This window comes from Desmodus rotundus, chromosome 5 (assembly GCF_022682495.2).
Source record: "Desmodus rotundus isolate HL8 chromosome 5, HLdesRot8A.1, whole genome shotgun sequence".
NCBI classification, from domain to species: Eukaryota; Metazoa; Chordata; class Mammalia; order Chiroptera; family Phyllostomidae; genus Desmodus; species Desmodus rotundus.
This window is the reverse complement of record NC_071391.1, coordinates 123,336,150-123,355,109: the sequence shown is the minus strand read 5'-3', so window position 1 is coordinate 123,355,109 and position 18,960 is coordinate 123,336,150. Positions and strand designations below refer to the sequence as shown.

General features: G+C 35.3%; 1 protein-coding gene across 3 annotated transcripts in view; it reads right to left on the bottom strand.

Moving 5' to 3' along the window:
* PPM1B (protein phosphatase, Mg2+/Mn2+ dependent 1B) overlaps nt 1-18,960 on the bottom strand; it is a 61,190-nt gene that overhangs the window by 6,290 nt on the left and 35,940 nt on the right. For 2 of the 3 annotated variants that reach the window (XM_024552871.3, XM_024552870.3), the window contains exons 2-5: nt 16,998-17,857; nt 12,820-12,937; nt 7,819-7,930; nt 7,386-7,443 (exon numbers count right to left, since the gene is read on the bottom strand). In XM_024552871.3, coding sequence (XP_024408639.1) covers nt 7,386-7,443; nt 7,819-7,930; nt 12,820-12,937; nt 16,998-17,843 — 1,134 coding nt within the window. In that variant the 5' untranslated portion in view covers nt 17,844-17,857. The remainder of the gene's footprint in view (nt 1-7,385; nt 7,444-7,818; nt 7,931-12,819; nt 12,938-16,997; nt 17,858-18,960) is intronic. The other variant, XM_024552872.3, reaches the window with a different exon arrangement.

The following is an 18,960-nucleotide window of genomic DNA, read 5'->3' as shown; positions in this document are numbered from 1 at the left end:
ATTACACACCACAATGTATTTACTGTGTGGTCCAAGACAACTCTTCTTATTCCAGTGTGGTGCAGAAGTGCCAAAAGGTTGGGCACCCATAACTCTACCTACTTGAACTTACTGAAAAGGTTGGATTAAAGGTTGTTATGTTGGTTGTGTTTCCGTCAGTTTTGGTAGATTCAAAGGAGAAGTGCATCTCACTCTCCATCTGACACCTTTCTTATTACAGTAATCATCTATATTTCTGTGCATTGCTGTTTAGTAGCAGTACTTCAGGAGTAGTTGCTTTTTAAAAAACACATAAAACCAAACTAAATTAAGTAGGGATGGATTTATAATGGCTGGCATCACAGAACCACTGAATTGAAAAGAACTTCAGCTATTAACCACATTTAAGAGTCATTTTATCTTAAAGCAAATTGTATTTCCCTATTGTACCAGATAGATGATAGATGGCTGAAATGCGTTCCCCAGCCATTTCATTTGATTCTTCAAAGTTATGTTACATAACCCTTCCATGGATTTTCATTAGTATCAAAAAAGGAACCTATTACTTAGCTGTACTTTCTTTACCTGAATTCATACATACATAGCATACCATGTCTACACATCTATTATGGCAATTAATTCTTGCAACTGTTCACAAGTGTCTCCATTAGTTCACTGAATTAAAGATAATTTCATATTGCTTTCTGTATCCTCCCTACCCTCTAGGAAAGGAAAATTAATGTTTGTGCTAAGAACTTGATATGCATTAACTCATTTAATCCTCACAGGTACCCTAAGTAATAGGCACTGCAACCCTGACTTTTGTAGGTGAAGAAACTAAGGCTCAGACAGATTTAAGGTATTCATCAGGGTGACAACAGAAGTAACTGACAGAGCTCAGATTTGTGTGCAGGTGTAATTAACATCGATGTCCCTCTGGCTGCTTGTTGAATACATTAGGGTAAGTAAAAGTTTTTGCACAGTAAGTGCCCCATATAAATAAACTTACTAAGTAAATATTGGTTAAAATTACTGTAGAACTAGACCACAAATCATTTCATATTGAAGTAGATAATATATTTTCTTGATACAGAAAGATTAATGGAATTACAGGACAAAAAATCATATTAAGTAGGACAGTTAAAATTATCCTGCAAAATAAAAGTAAGTCAATTATGGAGATGGGAATTTAGAACATTTTTCTCAGTTTTTGTTTGTAAGGTTTAACAATTATCTAGACTAACGCAACTTAAAAATCAAACCTCTCATTATGAAAATACTGTCTTATACCCAGGAAGACATGGGAATCTACATATATCAGGCATAGAGCAAAAGGGGGGGGAAATCTAAGCATATTTTAAAACTAAAATTTCACTAGCTAATATTAATTTCAGCATTAAAAAAATACAGTTGCTATATGGGAAATTCTTCACATGAATAGCTAAAACAATGGAGGAAAGTAAAGGATACTAGGGTATTTACTATGCTAGTATATACTGAATTTTTTGTGAAGTCCTATGCCCTGCTTGTCAACTAAAAAATATTTTTAGAACTAAAGATTCTGAAATGTGACTTCATGAGACACAATTAACAATGACCATTGAAGAACCTAATAAATTAGATGTGATTTGCAAGTATTATGTAAAATTTAATTAATGTGAAACAATTTTACAGAGTCACTTAAAACGATCAAGACCACACAGCTAAGAAGTGGTATGTTAAATCATACCTTAAGAAATAGTGATTACAGTTAGTGCGTTTTCAAGTACTGTGGGTCCTCTCCATGAAAATGCTTTCCCCAGTGCAAAAGTAAACAAGAAACAATTTATAAAATTCTACTATTCATAAAGCTCTAAGACTGTGATGTAAAAATGTAACAAGCAGCCTAAATAAAAAAGAAAATTGTATATAACACTCGATGCATAAACAGTATGGAGATTCTTTGGGGCTTTTGCTGTATCATTCTTCTCCTCAAAAATCCAAATGCCTTAAAAATGTTCTGTATCAGGATAAATAAAAATGTGTATTTAAATGCAAAGTAATGGATTAAAACACTGGGCTTGAGTGCTGACTTTCAACAACTTTATAAAATATTCCTCATTAAAAACAGAGTATCTTAAGACTATTAAACATGAGATTCACAAAAAAACAGGAAATGATTTTTCTTGGGTGATACAGAGAGGTGGGGTACAGAAATTTATGTAATCTCGAAAAAGCTTAGAGAGGCAGCATGAAAGAGAAGAGAAGTGAAGAGAAGTTTGGGGAGTTACTCTTAGATTCAAATCTGGCTACGTGATTTATGTAGCTTTGCGACCCGGGCAAGCTACTTCATCTCACTGATTCTTAGTCTTATACAAAAAGGGTGTTATGGAGATTGCCTATAATTTTATATGTGTATATATGTATGCATGTAAAGGACTTGGCACAGAGAAGGTAAGTAAATACAAGTTCTTACTTATACAGCTACTTGATCAGTGGTATACTAATTTAAAAGCATTAGAAGTCCTCTATGAGGGAAGAATTTAACATTTTCCCATGGAAAACATAAAGCTCTGAAAATACACTTTTATACCAATTAGCAACCTCAAATTATTTTTTAAACATATGACTGAAGGGTACTCTTAGCAAGCAAGTACTAGAAATGAATAGAAATATTTCTTTGAAATATTTATTTATTTATTTATTTTCAGAGAGAGGGGAAGGGAGGAAGAAATAAAAAGAGAGAAACGCTGATAGGCAAGAGAAACATCAATCAATTGCCTCTCGCACGCCCCCAACTGGGGACCTGGCCCACAACCCAGGCATGTGCCCTAACTAGAAATCCAATGGGTGACCCTTCAGTTAACAGGCCAGCGCTCAATCCACTGAGCCACAACAGCCAGAGCTTTACTATTTTTTTTTTAAGATTTTATTTATTTATTTATTTATTTATTTATTTATTTATTTATTTATTTATTTTCAGAGAGAGGAGAAGGGAGTAAGAAAGAAAGGGAGGCAATATTTCTTATTTAACAAGTATTTACTGAGCTCTCACCATCTGCCAGGTACTGCTGTAGGTGCTGGGATTATAGCCTTAAGTAAATCAGATGAAGTCTCAGATCTCACAGAATTTATATTCTAGTTATAAAACACAAACTAGTTCATGGACATGGACAGAAGAAAAAAATAAAAGAAGGCCACAAACTAGCATTTTAGAAGAAGAAAAGGGGGGTGAACTAAGAGCTCTGCCTAATATAAGAAAACCTTAGGGCCAAAATGCACTTTGATTCTTTTTGGTCTTGTAGGCGATTATTCTTTCAGGGTCCGACTCCTTTGAGGAACTTACGAAAATTGTAGACAAAATAATAATTTAAAAACTATGTATGCCCTGGCCAGTGTGGCTCAGTTGGTTGGAACGTTGTCCCGTAACCTACGGGTTGCAGGTGCGATTTCCAATCAGGGCACAGAACCCCTGTCAGGGCACGTACTTCGGGAGACAACCGATCTACGTTTCTCTCACATTGACATTTCTCTCTCTCCCTCCCTCTTTCTCTAAAGGTAATAAAATCCTTGGGTGAGGATTCAGGAAAAAAAAATTATTTTAAATATGTTTGAACACACATAAATATACTTGCAAAAACTTTTGGGGGAATCATGAACTCCTTGATTAAGAATTCCTTCAAGACTCTTTTTCCACAGACTTTGATTTTAAAAGTTGGGAAAACATCAATATTGCTTGCATTCCAAAAAGTTGAACTAATAAATTTAGTGAACTTAATAAGATTACCCTAAATAGTGAGCTTTCTTAATATATTTTAATAATTTAATTTCTTACTTATATTCAACTCAGCTTTTTGAAATATTGACCAAAATGTTTTTTTTAATAAAGAAAAATGAACGAATCCCTATTTCTAAAGGTATTGCTTATAGGCACTTACATCGGAACAATTCTATCTATGATATAAAGTAGACACTTTAGGAATCTAAATGTATCTCTGATTCACTCTGACTCGTATTATTCTTAGAAGTTATTATTTTTTTTTCCCATTTTTTTAAATTTATTTTTTATTGTTACTCAATTACAGTTGTATGCCTTTTCTCCCCTTCCCTCCCCCCACCCCGGTGAAGTTATTATTTTTAAAAGCTTAATTTTTATAATACATCCCAACTGTCATCTCCTTTGAGTTCCTACCACACTTTTAGTCTTTCCTATTCTGCAAGTTAACTACTGGCTCCTGCCCCGCTATACTTCCTGGCAGCATCTTCCACCCGGCACAGATCTAAGCTGAGACGCATGTGTGGAGCACATCTGTGCCTAACTCACTGCTACAGTAGGTCAAGAGCTAATAATTTAACTAAACATCTGTAACTCCTTCATTTGTTCTGTTTCTTTTGTATTTTTTAGTACATTTCTACTACTTGTAATTATAGTTCAACATTTTTCTAAGGTTATCATCATTCTGAAAGAATGTTTCCCAAAATAAGTCCCTGAGCTGCAAGCTAATTTTCATAGCAAAGAGGGAATTCTCTAATCCATGTATCTATCTACTGATAATGAATTTATACACATCATCTGATCTCTGCAATTATTTCACAGCTACCTAACGTCCAGCATCTTTCATCAAATACTGCACATGTTTCTAAGAGATTAAAATACCAGATATTCCTTTGGCACCTTAATCTAAAATATAAAAGTTCAAAAGTCTTCTCCAAGTCTCTCTGAAAATACTCTGATATCCTGAATTCTTGTTTTTCACCATAGCAGTTCTGTATTCCACTCAAAATCACATCACTTCTTTCAAACACAGTTTATATTTTGTTCTTGGCCACTCCACTGCTTGAGCTATCTATCCTCCTCCTCCTCTCATTTCTGCCACGCAAATCATTCCTCAAAGCCTATCTTTTCTCTGAAAATCTGATTTTCCCAGCAGTCCTTATACAAGTCACATGGCAATTAAGTCACAGTCTAGACTGTCATTTCTCTTGATTCTTTACTAAATGATGTGAAATATTATTACTTAACTCTTGTGCACTTATATCTACATTGCAAGCTGCATTTAGAGTAGGGATGGGACCGCCCGCGCCTTGTTTCCCAGTCTTCTCCCTACATCGATTCATTACATAGTAGACTTGTTGAAGTTTGATCTGCTGGTATAAACAGAATGCTTATATCTAAAGGTAATCAAATATGCATCTCCTTAATTCATATAATAACCATACTACACAGTCATATAATAGTCATGTAATAATAATACTTCGAGCAAGTTTCATATCCTGAGCACTTCCTCTCAGCTTCAAGGTTCGGTTACCTATTTATACTATCTATAAAGCTATATATAAACGTATTTTCTATTTTTAAAAAAGTTTAGAAATCCTTGGCATATGTTAAACAGAAATTTAGTGTAAAAATCTTGTTTGGAGACAAAGACAACTTTTTGAGAGAGCAAGAAATTCAGCAAGGTATAATAATTTTTTTAAGATTACAAACTGGGGTTGCAGTTCAAATACCTGAGAAAAAGAAGTACTTCTATGGCTAATAAATGAATCAACAACTAACTTTTGAGGGCTTACTTCTTCTAACCATGGTGGTGGGTGCTATGGGGAACCTATAATCTTGCTGAAGAGGTAAGACACTCTTCACTCCACCTCCCAATTACCTGTTTTTAGTTATGCCAACGTCCTATCAATTGTCTGATTCAGAATTCTCTAAATGTATCACATGATATATCCTTATTTTAAAATTAATTTTCACAGCTTTGGATATAATTCTTAATATTCTGAGGTAACCACCACAAAGAAAGACTGAGAATCACTACTGTAGACCAAGACACAAATTCTTTTATCAATATATAGTATCACTTATGTTCAACCCATTAAATGAATTAACTGTAAGATTTTCCCTGACAGTACGCTTTCTTGTGAAGAAAAAAAAAATCGTGATATTGCTGTGCAATAATGAACCCTGGAAAATAACGCAATTGAGATGATACATAATTACTACCAGTGGCTGATGTCTCTCTCAAGACCTGACAAGAGGAGCTCAAGACTTGAGGGCAAGTGTATTTCTTTCAACAAGTTTCATTACTAAGTTTTGTTCCCTTAATTCTTTGAAGCATACATGTTAAAAATTCAGTTATTCATTTTTAGATGTTCAAAAACTTAAAAATACTGTGAGAAAATACTTATTCGAATTACTGATTTTCAAATTTAGGGCAATTTTTAAAAAAAGACATTATTTTGTCTCCTGGTAACTAATCCTAAAATAAAACAAACCATAAAACAGACAGACAGACAAACAAAAACTAGAGTGGTTGACAGCTTATCAGTATTTCAAAGGAAGGTAAAGGGATAAAGAGCTCTGCTCTGTGAGACACAAGAGGGCACAAGGAAAAACGATGATGTCGGTTAAACACATAAACCCACAGCACAGTAAGATCAGAAAGAGAATTACCCTCAGATGCCCACCTGGGTACACAGGGGCAGTGAGAAGTCTGGACATTAAAATAACAACCCATTCACCCTGGCCGGGGAAGCAGGGTGGTTGGTTAGAGCATCGCCACAACATACCAAGGTTGTGGGTTCCTTCCCCAGTCAGGGCACATACAAGAATCAACCAACGAATGCATCAATAAGAGGAACAACAAATTGATGTCTCTCTAAAATCAATAAACAGCCAGCCCACAAAACAAAGGGTCAATTCCCAGTCAGAGCACACATGTGAGCTCTAGCCAAGGCCCCAGTTGGGGGGTGCACAAGAGGCTAGCACACTTTTGATGCTTCTCTCCCTTTCTTTCTCTCCCCCTTCCTCTCTCTCTAAAAATAAGTAAATAAAATCAATAAATAAAATTTTAAAAATAAGTAAAATCACAACTCATTCACTATCGCTAACTCCTAGTGATGATAAAAGCCTGCCAAAGGAAAAACTGAGATATTTAATCATTTTGTTGAATGATTTTTAGAGAAAAGGGAAGGAAGAAAGGAGAGAGACATCAGTTTGTTGTTCCACTTATTTATACATTCACTAGCTGATTTATGTATATGTCCTGAATAGGGATCACACCCGCAGCCTTGGTGTATGGGGATGCTATATCCAGCCAGGGCGAGAAATTAAGATTTTTAAAAGCACGTTCCTTGCCTCAAAATTAAGATTTAGGGAGAAGGAGAAGAGAAGGCAGACAAACAGGGAAAAAGTAAGCATAGCTCGAACAAAAAGGTATTTGATACCCATTAAGTAACAGCAAACCTACCTATAAAATAGAACTTCACCTCTACCTCCATTTCAATACAGTTCCTTAAACTTTAACTGACTCCTTAAAATGAAAAGCAGTAATAACTTATTATGGATTTCATCATGTGAATATATTCGTATCTAGTAATATTTATATTATAAAATTATTAAAATGCTTAAGAAATAAAACAAAACTTACCCCATCACTTTCTCTATGTGGATTCAGTCTACTATAAACAGCTTCAATAACATTGCGCCTGAAAAAAAATGCTTTAGTTTTATTAATTACAATGATTAAACTCCTGAGTATTTAAAATAATACTGCATCTCTGACGTAACAAAAATTAACTGCCACACAAACTGCCAAGAACAGTCTCTACACTGCACTCAGAATTTGATCTGCATAATACAGTTGCTCTCAATTACCATGGAAAGATTTAGGACCTTCATCCTCAGAGTATGATAAATAATTCCTTTAAAAAAATCTCTTTGGGATAAAATTTTAGAATTCTACTCTAGTGAAAGAACCATCAACCCGTTTCATCTTTGGGTAACTGATGTACTGCTTACCCAAAATTATTTAATTATTCATTATAAACAAACTCAAAATTAGTTCTTTTTGTTCTACTTACTTGCCAGCAAGACCTCCCCCAGGAGGCAAATTTGGGATATTTTCTGCAGACAAGATGCGCATGACATGGGCAAGATCAGGCATTCCTTCCTCACCAGACTTCTCCATAATTTCTGTAGGTTTTAAAAGAAAGTTCCTAAATTAATGTGGTAACTTAGTATTCACAGAGAGGTAAAATGAGTTACTATTTGGTAGTACCTATGTTAAAATATAAATAGTAAACTTACCTTGCTATCACATGAAAAAAAAAAAGGTAATATAAAAAGTTATTTGCATACATGTAACTCATTGTAGCTTTACTCATAAAAGCAAAATCTGGAACAAATTAAATGTCTAAAAATAAAGGGAAATTTTTGGTATAGCCAGTCACTAGTGAAATGCTTTAAAATCACTAAAAATTATGCCTATGAACATAGCACAGCTACATGGAAAAGAGATTTTTGATCTAATTTTATCTAAAAATAATATGAAATGTATTAATACTATTATAGAAAAATAAAAGAAATGGATGGATAAAAATTTGAAGGAGAGTAAATAAAAAGTCTTACAGGTTTTTTGACACCTAAGTAGTTATTTAATTTATTTAAAATAGAAAAGGAGAATTCAGAACTTGCTAATGCTTAGAACAAAATCAAACATTTTACATGTTCCATTTTTTATTTTTTAAATATGTTTTTAAAATTTTATTTATTTATCTTTAGAGAGAGAGGGAGGGAGGGAGGGAGAAAAAGAGGGAGAGAAACATCAATGTGTGGTTGCCTCTCACACGCCCCCCACTGGGGACCTGGCCCACAACCCAGGTATGTGCCCTGGCTGGGAATTGAACTGGAGACCCTTTGATTCGCAGCCCGCGCTCAATCTACTGAGCTACACCAGCCAGGACTTACATGTTCCATTTATGTTTATAATTTATGGAAAACAGATTTTTAAAAGATGATTATTTGGCCAGTACCAAGATAGAAACTCCGCAAAAACCAGACAACAGCAACTTTCTAGCAAGACAACAGAGAGCAATGTCCTCAGCAGCTCTCAAGATGTAAAATACAAACTGTTGAACCGTGTGTCACAAACCCCTCACCGAGACTTAACTTTCACACTCCCATTCAATTCTGTCCCGCTCCAAAGGCTCTACCATCTCCAAAGGCTCTGTTCAAAGAAGCCTTCTCCTACTTCTAGATCTTCATATATACTTTTCCCTTGGTTTGAACACTTTTTATGCCAAACCAACCAACAACCCTTTTAAAAGTATGGGTAACTTTTATTCTTTAACTTTGTACGTCACTTTCTCACAAGCTGGCACTGGGTACACTGCCACATACGCCCACTGCATACAATGTCTAGTACAGACTGCGAGCTTTATGAACGCAGGACTGTAATTTTTCTACCTTACACTGTATCTCCACAGAGCAAGTTTCTCAACCTCAGCACTACTGATATTTTAGAACAGCCAATTTTTTGGTGTGGATGCTATCCTATGGAGATCATTAAGCAACACCCCTGACTTCTACTCACCAGATGCCAGTGGCACCCCCTGAGTTATGACACCAAAAAATGTCATCAGACACTGATTACCCACATGTCCCTTGGAGGACAAAAATTGCCCCTGAGAACCACTTCAGTCTAGCACTTCACTAACAAACGAGTTTCCACCCCCCCCCACCAGTGCTACTGCACCACTGTAGTCCGTCACCTACAAGAATGCATGATTCCAATCGATCTCTTGGCTTTCCCTCTCGTCCCCTCTTTACAATCTCTTCTCCACAGAGATCCTTTGAAAAATTCAGATCAAGTCACTCTTGTGCTCAAAATCCTCCAGTAACTTCCCATCCCCATTTGAATAAAGTCCAAAGTCCTCATTTTGGTCTACAGGACTCTACTGGGTTGGCCAAAAAGTCTGTTTAGTTTTTTTCAGTAAAATAAAAGACACATTTTTTATTTTCAACAATAACTTTGTTGATTTGGATATTTTGAGTACGTTGGCTATCCCCCACATGGTACAACGTTGACTGCTATCAACTAATGTCTTAATTTGTTGGTATCACGTTCAACTGCTCCACTTGATTGTGGAACATGGTCCAGCGAGAAATCTCCAGCACAAAACTTCACAAATGACTTTTGACATGTTCCATCAGTCACAACACCCTCTCCATATACTGCATAAATCTTTTTTTGCGTTTCAGTTTCATTTTTACCTTTCTTGAAATAATAAAGTATAATTGCAAAAAATGTTGCTTATTTTCTCCATCTTCAACATATAAATGGCTATACAAAAATTTACCAATTTTGATGTTTGTTTGTTTTAATGCACGCTGATGTGGCAGCTGTCAGAAAACAATTTAACAAGATGGTTTTGAATGAAGTTAAAGACAACTAAGTGCTAATGGAGCCATTTAATGGGGAAAAAACAAATGAACATTTTGGCCAACTCAATACATAATCTGTTTCCTAGCAACCATTCTTAGTCTTCCACTTTTCTACCCACTCCTTCTAACCCAGCCGCTCTCTCTAAGTACATTCCCTCTTTAGTCTCTGCTGCTCCCTTGGCCTGGAAGGCTCTTCCCCCAGGACAGCCATTCTCTCCCATGTAAATTACCTCCTTCAAATACCTTTCCTCACAGAGACCTTCCTAACCAGTATTCCTATTACTCCCTGCTTACTACTTTACTTTTTTTCTACTTAAGAAAAATATTATTGATCTCTATTAAAATACAAACTCCATCAAGAAATCTGCCCCACCCAATCTGCAAAAGAATGTAGTTTTTCTATGGTAAGTACACATTTGAAAACTCACCAATTACTATAGCTACTATATCCAACACATGACTCATAGGAGGCCAAAATCAACAAGCCAATAATTACCATTCAAATGTAATTCCTATTTTTTAAAAAAGCCAAGCCATAAAAGTTTTGGGAGAAAATAGAGGTCAATATGTAACCTTGAACTGAGGAAAGAACTTTGTAAGAATGACACCAAGGAAAACAAGACTGATTTAACTTCATAAAAGGTAATTTTATATCTAAAAAACAGCACATAGAAAATCCAAAAGTAGCATTAAGTTGGGGACATTGTCACAATCTCTAATGCATTCTCAATTTATCAGGGTAACCACTAATTGAATTTTTAAAAGAATGCACAATTAATAAGCAAATGCAGGGACAAACTAAAATAGAAAATGCTGACTAATTCAAAAGGCAAGAAAGGAGAAAAAAATAGATGGGACGTAAGAAAACAAATAGGATGGCAGATCACACAAATATATCAGCAATTACATTAAAGATAAAGCTTCCCCCCTCTCTCATTCCTGAAAAATGGATTTTTAGCCTCCAAAACTTCAGACAAAGCCAAGCAAGGTAAACTCCCGGGGGTGGAGAAGACAGTGGTGACAGCAGCGGGGCCCAGCATGGGTTGTCCAAGCTGTTAGTGTGACGGAAGATTTATTTGAATAGTAGTAGGAACCACTGTAGAAGGGAGTAAAATATATGATAAGAGAAAACTAAAATGAACTCTGCAGTACTACACAGGACTTGGGAAATTATTGGTGGGACAGACAGATGAAGGAAGGAAGGAAGGGGAGGAGGAAGGAAGGGAGGAAAAAAGGAACAAAGGGAAAAAAGAAGAAAGAAGTTAGGTGAAATACAGACATAAATGTGTGTGTGTGCCTCTATTCTTTGTGAGGACATAGGAACAGAAACACCCCAACAGCACAACTAATGCACAAATCCCAATCCCCACATAAAAAGAAAATTTTAAAAAAGAGAAAGAGGTCATTGACAAAGTGGCTTATTTAAGGGCTGGTGTAGGGAAATACAAAATGAACCTAGAATATGCCAGAAAGTAAGGAACTGCTTTCATTAACATAATCTCAAGTATCTCCCTACTGAATACTTATTAATAAGCATAACAAACATACTTATTAACTTTTTAATGGAGGAACCTGAAAGACATCTCAAGAAGTGATGAAAGTTAAGATTACCATATCATGAGCCTCCTGATATGACGCATGAAGACCCTAGCATCACTTCTAGAATATTTCTGTCAATGTATAACCTAAATCATATGAAGAACAAATATCAGGCAACCCACACTGAGGACATTCTACAAAGCAACTCACCTGTACTACTGAAAATAGCACGGTCAGTAAAAACATACACACAATACAACTTTTTCATGTGGAAGGAGACTGAAGAGGCTCGGCAGCAAAATGCAGCACATGCCCTGGACTAGATCCGACAGCAAGCACTACTGGAATAACTAGGGAAATGTTAATGGGAATCTATGGACTAAGTGGTAGTATGATATCAATGTTAACTTCCTAATTTTGATGTCTGTACTATAGTTATGTAGAGATTGTCCTTTTTGTATTAGGGAGTACAGAGATATCTTACCTGCAACTTACTCTCAAGTGGATCAGAAAATTGAACCAACTAGGGGAGGTGGGGGAGACAGAGGTAGAGAGAGAGAGAACTAAAGTGTATGTTACGGAGTATGTAGAAAGATGATTACAATAAGTTATAATGTAAACAAATGGGTCATCTAGGTACTACACGTACATGAGAGCTCTCTATAATATTTTCGCAACTTTTAAGGTTAAAATTATCGCAAAATAAAAAGTAAAAAAAATTAAGTAATTCATATCACCAATGTTAATTCTGTCAGTATGATGAAAACATATGATAATTCTTACAATTAACTCGGGGGAAAAATCAGTGTTGGTGGAATTACAACACTTGGTGTGCATGATAACTTTAGGAAAATTTCACTGAATTCTACACTTACTATTAAAAATGTAATCAGGGCAAGAAAGAAAAGGTAAGCTTTACCAGACTATTTTCAAAATATGTTTCTCTTTGGTGGCACAACAGACACATTTGTTTTCTCTGTGCCAATACATCCCCACACATTGGTCCAAGATGTGACAGTAAATCTTAGGCAGATGGAAATTAAGAAGAACAGTTTTCCTTCCCTTCTAAATTAAAAAAAAAAAAAAAAAAGCATTCTTACCTTCAACCCGTGATTCCAAGTATTTATCCAACTCTGCATCTTTTCTCACTGCTTCATCTGAGACCTTGGGGGCGTTTGAAAAGCAAACTAGTACAATACTCATGTTGTCTCGACTTCCCTGTATATCGAAGAAAGGACAAGAAATAATTACATTTTATAGTCTACTAACTTTCTGTTTACTTCGAAAGAATTACATTAAGCAACTACAGTTTATCACCCAGAATGTATATATTCAACATTCATTTTCATTCCAAAGAACTATTTGAGCTAACCACCCCCCACACATCTTTTTCTATTCACCATTCTAAAAAACAAATTAAGTCAATGGAGGCGGTAGGTTATTTTATCTGATAGTGGAGTTTGTCAACCCCCCCCCCCCCCCAAAAAGCCAAGGCTACACCCATTCTAGGTCTTTTCAGGCATTATGACAAGAATGCAGGCAGGCTTTGTTTGGTTCAGACTTGCTACCTTTTCAGAGCCCACATGACACAGCCACAAAGACAAGTAGGCCTGGACGAGTTTCTGCCACCACCTCCTAAAATCAATGGAGCAAAGTTTGAAGACAGGGGAGATCAGGTCTTAGGAGGACTTAAAAAAAGTTAACTCCCTCCACAGACTCTCATGTGAAATGGAGGGGGCAGTGGTGACAGCACCCAGGAGGACTGCCCTAAGTATATTATCAGAAACATCTTAAGTATATTATCAGATTCTTGATATTGGCTGGAGCAAGGGGAAGGATCAGGATTTCCAAATTGGCCTTAACTATTTTCATTCCTTAATTAAACTCATCAAAACTTTCATAATGATTAACGTTAGAAATGCTGCACTGGCTGTATTAACATGCACACATGCACATTACGGTTGCAAATTACAAAAATAAAAAGAACAATCTTTCACAAGAATCAGGATTTAATCAGGATTAAGTTCAGATCAAGCCAAAACTTTATACCACAGACATTTGAGTTCAAGATTCATTGGAACACTAATGCTTTTTAAAGCAATTTTATGAATAAACAGAATACCTCATATTTTTAGAAATCCCTGTTTCTTCTAGCCGTTTTCTATTGCGGTAACAATAGCACAAGCATTGCTTAGCTTAGCCTTTCCTTACCCATCTGTCTATCCATCCATCTATCCATCCACCCATATATATAAATAATTTCTATTTGATTTCTTAGTTAAGTTATAAAACATACATCCTATCAGTTGGAAATGAATGATAGTTTCAAGAGTTTCAGTATCCTAAGATATTTAAAAGAAATAATTTACATTTACACCTGAGCATGTGTGATTTGAATAATGGTGCTTCTATTTCTACACAAAGATGTCTTTCCCCGAACACTAAGTATGAATGTGTTTCAGTAATTTTTAACACAGTAATTGAAAAAGATTCTTCCTTTTTTAGTTTTATGCAAATCATTCTTGCATACTCAGTTTTCCACCTGATAGGATGTATCTGTTCATCCCATTTATAGCTTCATATTGCAAAATGGAAACCCTGAAAAATGATTATCAAAAACAATAATAATGCTACCTACACCTTTGATGTTTGTGAAAATTAAATGAGTTCTAAAAAGTGTAAAGTGCTTAGAATGGCATTTGGCTCACAGAAAGCAGTAATTTGTTGATACTATTGTGATTATGATGATTATCACAATCTCCCTAGATTTCACAAGTTAACATATAAAAGTGCTTGTAAACTATTAGGGCATGACAAGTGTTAGAAGTGCTAGAAAATATTAACACTTCATTTAAATATATTATCAGGAAAACATCTACTTAAAAATTGGATCTATTCCTACTGAGCAACTAACACCTACTGAGCAATCGCTAAGTGCTAAGCACTGGTCTAAGTGCTTTCCATGGATTTTAAAATTTATATTCAATCTTTCAAACTAAATTCAAAGCAATCATATTCTATTTTACTCAAATTGTTTTATAAAACTGCTAACCCTTGGTTTTACAACACAAGTGGAGTGACAAAAGTATGTAGTTAGAAAAATAGGAATGGATAAGGTTTACCTAACCCCAAAAGTTGACACAGAGTTGTTCTTAAGTCTATGTCTCAATGCAAAACAGTTAACTAAGCATCTCAAAACTGATTTCAATTTGAATGCAGGTTCATTCAGAGGAAGTATGATGATCAACTTCCACTAAAATTAAACCACATATTCCAACCTCTTGTCCATTACTATCATTTATGATTTCTGAGATTCTAGAACTCTGTCTAGAATCTTTTAAAACAATCAACTGGCATATTTAAATACTTTAAAGTAAAAGTTATCATGCCACCAGAATCATTTAAACCTCATATTCAGAAGGGTGGGGTCAAAACTCCTGAAAACTAACACCCTTGCAATGGAAGGAAGAGTGGAGTTTACCCACAATACGAACTCCTTTCCTTCGAAGTACAGATCTCATAGATTCTTGGTTATTCTCTCAAAACTACATGACATTCACTCAAAACAATGTTGTGTAACCATGAAAAATGATTTAGATCTATACTTATACACATGGAGATTTCTCGACAATATACTGTTGAAAAAAAAGTAGATTGTAAAATAACAAGTGTAATGAGCTCATTTTTATAAAAAATATAAACATTCAGAGGCAGGCCAAAAAGACTGGAAATATACATACCACAACAATACAATTGGCCGACTTTAGCAAAATTTTGTGTTTTTTATATATTCTGTATTATCTGGGTTTGTGTACTAGTAACGAACATCTATTATTTTTATAATCAAGGAAAATCCTGTTTTCATTTGCTAATCAGACAAAAAACATATGCTTGCTTTTGTCTCAAAAAGCTGTAGGTCAGAATCTCTCCATTCAGAGTTCAAAGAGAAAGACATGTTTAGAGCCACTTACTATTCAATCACTGACAACCAATACTCTACACTTAACTCATCCAGAGCAATTAAAAAAAAATTCCATGTGCTTAAAAAATCAGAAGAGCTAGAGGTCCCATCATTAAAAATCCTTTTAGAAAAAAGCTGCGGCTAGAAAGAACAGCCCGTAATTTTTTTCTTTTTGAAGTTGATGCTTCCCTTTCTCTGGAAAAGAAGTAGATACTTCACCAAAACCTGGGCATTACCACGGACTCAGAGATCCTTCTTGAGAAACTTTTTGGCTATGTCTATACCGTCTACAGCAACTTACATGGTGGGGAAACAGAATGGTTCTACTGTTGAGAGAATAAATAAGTCAACATCTTTATTTCATGTAATCAAAAATTTAGTTTTGTCTTGATATCTTTTTAATCAGAATCATAGAACATTTGCATATTCCAGGCATTGATCAGGCCATTTATATTTCAACTGATTATGATATAGAACTTAAAAACCCTACTTGGAGCTACTAAATAGTTTAAAGGCATCAAAGGGAATTGCTAGTTACCTGTCTGGATTTCTTTTTCCGATTACTGTATCAAGTTAAGATTCCTAGAATTTTACAAATATAAATCTAAATCCACAGGAATACATTTTCTATTAGCATTTTTAAAAAATCAGTGATGATAAAAACATCTAAGTACATGAAAAGAATTTTGACACAATCTACAAAAGTATGCTGTCAACCACCATGTCGTTTAGCACTTACACGAGAGTCACATGTAAACTCTTTCAGATTTTACTGCTAGGAGAAAGTGTCTTTTACTAGACAGTAAGAAACATACAACTCATACTTGTATTTGTTTTTATCTTACCTGTTAGGAGGCTCAAAACTAAATCAAAGAACTTTACCTAACTTAAGTTTCTGGTGTATCTTCCAATTTTTTATGTGGCGCCTGACCTTTTGTATAGCTAGTACAGAATAACACTATGTACATATTTTATCAAACTGCTTCATACACAGGCTTAAGACCACTATCGCCAATGTTCAGAACTTTTTAAGTCATTTGTGTAGAAGCTCTGCCATAGCAACAAGCCATAAGGTACTTAAAAAAACAAATACCAAGGAAATTTATTCAACCTAATTTTCAATTCAGAAGGTTGAGGCAAATGAGAATGGAAAAAAAAAGAAGTTTCATTCTGGTAAAGAAAATAATTAAAAAATATACAGGTCTTCTCTAATGAAAATATTAAAAAAATTTTTAAATTTAAGTTTGCTTCATTTTACTTACCATGTCTTTTCAATATTAATAGGGCATTTCAATTATAACAAAAAGACTTACATACCTTATGTAAACAAGTGTCCACTACCCAATTGCACACATTTTCCAGGTCATCAGATACCTCAAGCCTAGATTTAACAAATTCACAGAGCTCCTCATTACTCATAACATCCCAGATCCCATCACAAGCCAAGATGATAAATTCATCCTCTTCTGCTCTTAAAAGTTCATAAACCTCAGGCTCTGGAGAAACTAGTTGTTCTGTTGGGCCCTTGCCATCAACACACTTGTAATCATAGTCCCCCAGAGCACGAGACACTGCTAATGAACCATTAACGCGTTGTATCATTACGCTGCCTCCTGCATTTTGGATTCGCTCCTTCTCCCTTGGATTGCAAGGTTTGTGATCCTGGGTAGAAAAGCAGACTTGTCCATTCCTATACAGAACAGCACGCGAGTCACCACAGTTGATAAAGTAGACATGCTTAGGTGAAATCATAACTCCCACTGCCGTTGAACCGCTCCTGTCCATTCCATTTCTGAGGTCTGAAAAGTTACGCATATATTCATCAATTTTCAAAAAGCCAGTTCTGATACCATTCTTGACATTTTCCACTGAAGGCTCAAGAGCAGATCCTGATTTTCCAGCTGCTCTGAAGTCTTCATTATTAGTGATGTGTTCTAATAAATGCGTTGAGCAGTAGTTTGCCACTCGGGATCCAGCATGACCATCATAAACTGCAAAAAATGACCAGTCTTCCAAGCCGTGAGGAATACCTACAACAGCTGTGTGTGCATCTTCCATCTCCACTCTCCAGCCCTGCATGCTGCTCAGGCCGTACCGTACACCGTTCCCAGCCCCGTGAGCATTATGTTTCTCGGTTTTGGGTTTATCCAAAAACGCACCCATGTTTAGTAATGAATCTGAAAGAAAAAATATATAGGTATTATATATTTAATTCTGGTAGAAGATTCATCTACAATATCCCACCTATTCTCTAGTAACTCCTATACAAATATATTTTTCAGCATTACCCGAATTTACTGGAACAATAGGGAAAAATAATTTCCCTGCACAGCCTTTTTCTAGAACAATGGATTCTCAATCCTAGCACATTATAATCATCAGACCAATTAAATCAGAAATCTCTGGGGGTGAGACCCAGATATCAGTATTTTTAAAAGCCTCTCTGGTGCCTCATATTGCAGTGAGTTGAGACCCACTGTTGTAGGAGAAAGGAAAACCAAGAAACAAAACCTGGTTATGCGTTTTTTTTTTTTAAACCCAACTTTAAGATAATTTTAGGATTCAATATACATGGTCCAGCAGAAGTAACGCCTGCTTGAGTATGGTTGGTAGGGTAATAATTATATGGATGTAATAATTTATAGTTTTAATTTGTAAAGTTCACCTAAAATTATGGTGTGCTTGAGTATGGTATTGTTATGTTACATAGTTATGTGTTTATGATTTTATAATGAAAATTTTTGTAATAAAAAAGGATCCATTATTTGTGCCAGACCCTGTATAAGACAATTCAGAATGGTACAACATCTTGTTCAATAAAAAAGTATGCCAGTATGTTTTACAAAGGCTTCCAAAAGCAAATATTGTGATCCAGATTCCCGCCCACTTGTGATCCTGAAGCCAACCGCAAAATTCAATTAAGACATAAAATCTCCATTCTATAAATATTTGGTTTCATCAAGTTTATACTATATATCAAATTGAAAACCTGACTTGAATTGACTGAAATCTATTACTTGGGAATCTGTTAAAACCAAACACAAACTTTTTGATGTGCTAAGGAATATATATAGCAGAGTTTTATAATCCATGAAGTAGCATCAGGACACCTTTTACTCAATGCTGGCTGACAAAGACTTAAAACCCAGAGACGTAACTGTAAAGTACTACATTGCATCACCCTCCCTCCCAAGTACACTATTATTGTAGAATAAAGCTTTTCCAATTTCAAATGGCTTGGACTAGAGTAGTGGTTCTCCAAACCACTACATCCACGCCC